General features: G+C 48.2%; 1 protein-coding gene across 2 annotated transcripts in view; it reads left to right on the top strand.

Moving 5' to 3' along the window:
- Positions 1 to 604: 604 nt before the first annotated feature.
- ASIC4 (acid sensing ion channel subunit family member 4) overlaps positions 605 to 7,641 on the top strand; it is a 324,105-nt gene continuing 317,068 nt past the window's right edge. The window contains exon 1 of one of the 2 annotated variants that reach the window (XM_060261615.1): positions 605 to 1,268. In XM_060261615.1, coding sequence (XP_060117598.1) covers positions 627 to 1,268 — 642 coding nt within the window. In that variant the 5' untranslated portion in view covers positions 605 to 626. The remainder of the gene's footprint in view (positions 1,269 to 7,641) is intronic. The other variant, XM_060261612.1, reaches the window with a different exon arrangement.

The following is a 7,641-nucleotide window of genomic DNA, read 5'->3' as shown; positions in this document are numbered from 1 at the left end:
GTAGTCCCTGGCACAAATCCGTATGCCCAGCTGCCTTCCTTTTGCCCTGTGAATTTGAGGCCAGGCCTCTCTCCTTCCAGTTCTGATATATATTTTCAATCACATCAATCCAGACTGAACGGCACATTGCCCAGTCCTCCATTCCTCCTTGCCTGGGACTTCCTGCAAGGTGGGCTCCTCAAAGGCATAGTATATGTTTTGCTTGCCTCCCCCCCCCCCCCCCGCCCAATCCCTCATGCTAAGTGCTGAAGAATCAATGATGCCTCTGGCTAATTAGCAGCCCCAGTCGCAGAGGACGGAGATAGACTCAGTCTGTGGTTTGTAGGAGAGGCATTTGCTTCCCCCACCTGGCAGCAGCTTTTCCGGGATCCGGCAGTACTAATTGCCCTGGCTGAAAATGTTTACTATCTTGAGACTCCCAGGGGGGACCCAGATGAGGCAAGAGGCTAGGTTTCTCTCCCCGCCCCATAGCTGTTAGTGCTGTGCTGTAAGCATTCCCAAGCAATAGATGGAGAGGGCCACTGAAGCGCTGAGCAGCCCTCCCAACTCTGCAGTCTGCTGGTGGCATATTGTGTGTCTGGAGGTGGCTTGTACCTATTCCCTGTTTTCAAGAGGTCACCACAGTTATGGCAGAGATGACATGGCCAGAGGAGATGACTTCCTGGCAGCACTTCTCCACACTGCCTGTGGCAGTCCAGCATGTGGAGGATTCTTCCTGTTCTGCCCATCCTTCCCCTGTTGCTCCATCAGCCCTCAGCCTTGAGGAATTTGCCGAAAGCTCCACACTCCATGGCATCAACCATATTTTCCAACACGGGCATTATACAATCCGTCACTTGCTGTGGACCGTGGCCTTCCTTGGCTCACTTGGCTTCCTAATCCATGTCTACACTGAACGGGTAGACTTCTACTTTCAGTACCCTCATGCCACAGCTTTGGAAGAAGAGCCCCTCTACAACATGACTTTCCCAGCTGTAACCATCTGCAACTTAAACCGACTCCGCTTCTCCCAGCTCTCTGGCCATGATCTCTATTGGGCTGGAGAGTTCCTGGGCTTCCTGGATAGCAGTGACAACATTGCAGCGCCAAACTATATAGATATGGAAATGCAGGAGATGCTGAGGAGCAAGCTGAAAGAGAGCAGGGAGGAAAGGAATCTTCCTTTTGACTTCAAGGAGCTCCATGAACGTGCTGGGCACCAAATGAACCAGATGCTGGTGGAGTGCAAGTTTGCCAACAAGTCATGCAATGCCAGTGACTTCAGAACAGTGAGTCTGCATCCCAGTTATGCTTCACACAGAGCTATCTTCTGTAAATGATGGAAATTGTTGGGTTTTCTATTGCAATTTCACTTCCTGTTGTCATGAGTTAATTAAATGAATGTATATGCATGCTGATGCTTAGCCAGTGAGAGGTATAGCCAATGAGAATGTTTGCACGTACTTCCCACTCAGGCTAGGTGTCGAAATGTATAGTGACCTATGAAGCAAAGCCCTAATTGGCTAATCCATATATTTGGGAGGTGGTCTGGGGGAAACCATTTGGCCAGTTTTATTGCCCTTTGTCTAAGCCCTCAGATCTCCATGCAGTTAAGAGTTTTGACTCAAGAGAGTCGAGATGTAGCTTAGAAGCTAGAAAGGATATTGAGTCCTTATTTGTTTTCTAGTGATCCCAGTAACCCTTTCCTCATAGTAAAAGTAAACTACTTTATTCTTAAGCTAAAACGTCTGCCTGGCTTGTTTATTGTGGTTCTCTCCACACAACTCTGCTAAACTATCTCTAAACCCTAACAGAAATGCCCCCTGGGACTCACGGGAGGGGTGGATTGGGTTCACATTTTAGGCATATGTGGGCCAACCGTGGGATTGTTTGTGAAAGGCAGTGCCAAGGACCAAGATGCAGCATTTAGGCCAAGGTCCTGTAAAATGGTAACACTTTTCAGTCTCTGCTGGGGGCAGATTTTGGTCTCACGGAATGAGGACACTTTTCTTGGTGATTCTGTTCTTTTGTCTACTGTAATATGTCCCTGCTTGTGTATAGCTGCTCTGCAGCCTGAGACCACCTGCTGGGATCAGGTGTTTCCCCCCATAATCATAGGCTGGTGAAATACCATACCTAACTCCTGACATTCGAAGGAAATGTCTTTCTAGCATTCCTTCAGCATTGAGGATAATCACACAGGATGCACTGCCACGGCCTGTCTATATCAGCCAGATGGTCATTATGATCTAACACAGACGTGGCTTTACAGTTCCAAATAACTGCTTTGTGTCACTATCACTGATCCTGCTCTTGCATTTGGAGAGACCCTGCATTAGTTATTGCACAGCAATGTTTGGTGGTACGTTTTGCACCCATTTGGGAAGGGACCATAGCTCAGTGACACATGCTTTGAATTCAGAAGGTTCTGAGATGGAGGGACAATGGCTCAGTGGTAGAACATCTGCTTGGTAAGTAGAAGGTCCCAGGTTCAATCCTTGGCATCTCCAACTCAAAAGGGTCCAGGCAAATTGGCGTGAAAAACCTTAGCTCGAGTCTCTGGAGAGCCGCTGCCAGTCTGAGTAGACAATACTGACTTTGATGGACTGAGGGTCTGATTCAGTATAAGGCAGCTTCATATGTACATATGAGTGTAGTCAAAATATCTCGAATAGCAAGTGCTGTGAAAGACCTTTCTCTGCCTGAGACCATGGAGAACCTCTGCCTTTCACAATAGATAGTACTACTGAGCTAGAATCAGCTACCATTGGCCACCCCTGAGCTAGATGGATTTGGTACAAGGCAGCTTTGTATGTACACTTTGGCTAGAAAAGGTATCTGTACTTTTGTGAGTAGGCATTGGACTTTCCCCATTTGGGCTAAAAGCAAGCCAGAGAGACCTGTTTCAGTTAGGGAAATGACATGTTAGGTAGAGAGAAAGTCAAAACTCTCTCTCCCCAATTCCATAGCTTGATCCATAGTTGCTTGTTAAGGCTATATTACATTTCTAGGGATCTGATTATAGATCCCCCAGAGTCACATGTAATTTAGTATTGGGAAGACTTCGTTGCTTTGAGAGCTAACCACAAAAGGCAAGGACCCTGATTAACAAGGCTGCCAAGCAAACTCAGAATGTGGAGGACCCTCCTACAATGGATCTTCGTAGCATCCGGGGTTGCCAACTCCAGTTTGGGAAATACCTGGAGATTTTTGGGGGGAAGGCAGGGACCTCAGCAGGGTATAATGTCATAGAGTTGTCTCTCTAGTTTGAGCCAGTTTGGTGTAGTGGTTAGGAGTGTGGATTCTAATCTGGGAGAACTGGGTTTGATTCCCCACTCCTACTGGTGTGTCACGGCTGGGGCCGGGTCAGGCAAAGTCCAGGGGCAGTCCGAGGTCTGTAGCCAGTAAGCAGGAGGGTCCGAGGCGCCAAATCCGAATCACTGTACAAGTATCGCAGGTCCGAGGTCCAGAAGCTGAGGTCAGGGAGTCCAGAAGTCACAAGCCAAAGTCAGGGAGTCCAGAAACCAAAGTCAAGCCAGAGTGGATGCTAGAACGTCAGGGAGATGACTAATTGCTACCACAAAGCCTCCTCCCAAAGCCTACAGCTATATAGCCCTCTGCTGGCTGTTGCCCATTTGAGCTAATTGCTGGCTCAGAGAGGCAGCCAGGATCCTGTTACAACTCAAGCATCCTTGCTCTTAGAAGGGCCAGAATCCTCTCAAAACTCAGGGCTCAGGGAGCGTCTTGCTTGTGAGCGTGCCGCCCTCCTCCGATCCCTGAGGTCCTGACGGAGGCGGTCACGCACACGCGCCACCTGAGAGGGCGAGGCAGGGGGGCTGGGATCTTCTCCAGCAGGAGGCAGGGGCACTGGTGCAGGTGGCAGGGGCACAGTTTCTTCTGCAGGCTCAACTTCCTCTGCAGGGTCCCCAGCACCCATGACATGGTGTGACCTTGAGTCAGTTACAAATTCTCTCAGAACAGTTCTCGAAAGAGCTATCTCAGATCCACCTCCTTCACAGGCAATGCCCCCTTCTAAGTTGTGGAGTCTTGCGAGCGAAAAATTCTGAATCGTGAGCTACTGGCATTAAAGTTGTGAGCTGCTGTATAAATTAATTTGCTCTGGGGCCATTTTTCCGGTGCTAAGACAAAAATGAGTGAGACAGAGGCTAAAAAACTGTGACCTAACTCATACTAACTCGGCTTAGAGGGAACACTGTTCACAGGGTGTCTGTTGCGGGAAGGGAAAGGCGATTGTAAGCCGCTCTGAGATTCTGAGTGAAGGGCAGGATATAAATCCAATTTCCTCCTCCTCTTCTATTTGTTTATTTATATTTGTATCCTGCTGTCCCTGCAGATGAGCTCAGAGCAGATCACAACAAGATAGATAAAATACATATATCAATATATAACAAGATTTAAAACTACTAAATGATGACAATATAAAACAGCAAGCAATATATAATCAATATATAATCAGCTGGAGTTAATGGATCTAGAGATCTTAATCTGGGTCAAGTAATGATGGAAAAACTTCATCAAGGGAAGCCAGCCTCATTGGACACCGTCAGCCCTGTCCGAAGGCCTGGTGAAACAGCTGCATCTTACAAGCCCTTTGGAACAATAATAGATCCCGCAGGACCCTGATCTCAAGCAGAAGCTTGTTCCGTAAGGCTGGAGCCAGGGCCAAAACCCCCTGGTGCTGTTTGAGGCTAGACAGATGTCCCTCAGGCTGGGAACAACCAGTAGATGCTGATCAATCAAGCACAAGGCTCTCTGGGGAACGTATGGGGAGAGGCAGTTCCACAGGTATGTTGGTCCCTGGCCATGTAAGGCTTTAAAGGTCAGAACCAAGCCCTTGAAGTAGATTGGTACTCAATCAGTAGCCAGTGCAGTTGGCGTAGCAGAGGCAACGCAGTCAACAAGCATCCCACTGCATTTCGCACCAGCTGGAGTTTCTGGATCAGCCACAAGGGCAAGCCCACATAGAACAAATTGCAGTAATCAAGCCTGGAAGTGACCATTGCATGGGTGAGAGGGAGGGAGGGGGGAGGTGCCGCGGAGGAGGGCAGGGTGGACAGAGTGGTGGGGAGATCTGGGGCTGCCAAAGCAGCAGCGGCAGAGAGAGTGGGGGTCGTCAGAGCGGAGGGCCCCTCCACCTAAAATTTTATTCCCTGGGCCCCCCCACCTAAAATTTTCTAGCTAGGCCCTGAACTAGTGCTGTCTCCATCTCATGGCCAGGATGGAAACAAGACTGGAATGGATCAATGGTGGATGCATGTTGGAACCATTTACCATCTGCTATCAAAATGTTAGGAAATACATGTTAAATTCAGAGGTTTGCAGCCACTGTGGCCGGACCTGCCTGTCCCGCATTGGTCTTGTCAGCCACCAGCGAGCCTGCAGCAGACGTGGACTATTGCACCCTTCTTAAATCTTCGTTCGCGAAGCCAAGCCGAGAGAGAGAGAGAGGAGTGGCAGTAATTGGAGTTGAGGCTTAAGCTTAGCAAAAGAAATAAAGTTTACTAGAAAACATCAGGATAGGGTACTTGGGATAAAACAAAAACAATCTAGCTTACCAGCTAGTCTATCTATGTCAGATCTACATGGCTACCTTCTTTGTCTCAACGTTCTTCTCTCCAAAAAGCATTTCACCAGGAAGAAGAGCAATAAAACTTGCATACAAGATAAAAGCATTTCACACCTAACATCCTCTCTGACCAATGTCGTGTTTACATCTTTCGGGGGCAAAGTAAGAACCATCCCACAATTGAGTTTAGGTCACAATACATCACTTCCTCTATCAGGTAAACAAACAGTTAACTATATAATGGCTGGAATGTACATAGCTTGTATTCCAACAATGCATCATCCAGGAAAACCTGGACCTGTTCAGCCCCCACTCTCTCAACTACCTTTCCCAGAAATTGAAGATTAGAAACTGGGTGGTAGTTGGCTAGAACCACAGGGTCTAATGTTGATTTCTTCAAGAACAGATGAACTGCTGCCTCCTTCAACCCCACTGGGAATGTCCCAGAAGAGAGAGATAAGTTGATAATTTCTCCTAGGGGAGTGGATGCCATTCTCTCAGGCTTTCACCAGCCAGGAAGGGCATGGGTCAAGGAGGCAAGTGGTTGGCCTCACAGCTGCCAAGACCCAGTTAACATCCTCCTGAGAGATTCAGCTGAAATGGTCCAAAACTGGATCTAAAGACAGAAAAGTGGCTTCCAGTTTCCTTCCCATATCAACCATGGCTGGAAGGTCCTGGCGGAGCAATAAGATTTTATCCATGAAATGTCGCAAATGCCTCACAGCCAAATATCCAGTTCCCTATCATTTTGTTTGTTCCATGGCAAAGAAGTTAATGATAGAATGGTTCTAAATAATTGTCCTGGTGTAACTTTGCAGATGAACATATGAAGCTGCCTTATACTGAATCAGACCCTTGGTCCATCAAAGTCAGTAATGTCTTCTCAGACTGCCTGGACCCTTTTTTGGAGATGCCAGGGATTGAACCTGGGACCTTCTGCTTACCAAGCAGATGCTCTTCCACTGAGCCACCGTCCCTCCCCAGATGCATTGGAGGCCACATAGAATTGTCTCTTCGCAGACTTCACTGCCATCTCATAGGTCTTCAAATATGTTTTATAAGATGTTCTTGTTACTCCATCACAAGTACATTGCCATACTCACTCGAGCTGTCTCAGTTCTCATTTCAATCTCTGCAGCTCTGGGGCATATCATGGCCAGGTTGCCTTGGCATGAGGGTGGAGAAGGTGCCCGTGGTGATGTCATTGATGGCTTTGGGGAGCTGGGAGTACCAGTCCTCCACCAGCACATCTGAGCCACCAGTGGGCTTTGGATCCCACAGAGTATCCTGAAGCCACATAGGGTCGATTTGGCTCCTTGGGTGAGCAAAAATATTCTCACTGCTTAAACAGGGAGGATTTGACATGCCCAGCCTGGCCTTTCTGGTGAAGTGGCCTGGCCATGGGACTGTGTCTGCAGCCACCAGATCCACATTTATCCCCATCCCCAAAATCAAATCTAGTATGTGGCCTACTTGATGCGTGGGAATCAAAATAAACTAGGAAAGTCCCAGAGCCTCCACGGATTACATTATGTCCTTGACCTGGGTAGACACTACGCCATCAATACGGACATTGAAGTCTCTCAAGACTAATAGTCCTAGGGTGCTCCAATGCTCAGCCTGATAAGCGTCTGACAGGTCAGGCAGGGTATCTGCTGGTGCATTAGGTGGATGGTAGAACAGCCAGATAGCCAAACTCTCCTCAGCATCCCACACCAGGCCAACACATTCAATGCCAGTGATTTTTTGTTGTGGAGAGCACCCTGAAGAGTCTTGGATGAGCAATGCCATGCCCTCCCCACCCGATCATTCAAAACTGGTGAAGAACCAAGAACCGAGGTGGGGCAAGTTGGTTAAGGGCAACAGTCTCACCCTCCTGCATCCAGGTCTCGGATGACAAGAGATTCAAGATGGCGACCAGCAAGGTGCTCCTGAGTGAGAGCTTCTAGGCTTAGTAGGGTTTTAGTAAGTTAAAACACTGTTGTTGCTGAACCAACTGCAAGACAAAGTCAATCCATCTAGTCTGTGGCATAAAGGGAGGCAAATTCCAAGGAAGCAGCCCTGTGATGGCTGTC

Source organism: Heteronotia binoei, chromosome 21 (assembly GCF_032191835.1).
Source record: "Heteronotia binoei isolate CCM8104 ecotype False Entrance Well chromosome 21, APGP_CSIRO_Hbin_v1, whole genome shotgun sequence".
Lineage (NCBI taxonomy): Eukaryota > Metazoa > Chordata > Lepidosauria > Squamata > Gekkonidae > Heteronotia > Heteronotia binoei.
The sequence above is the reverse complement of the archived record's forward strand: the minus strand, read 5'-3'. Positions and strand labels throughout refer to the sequence as shown.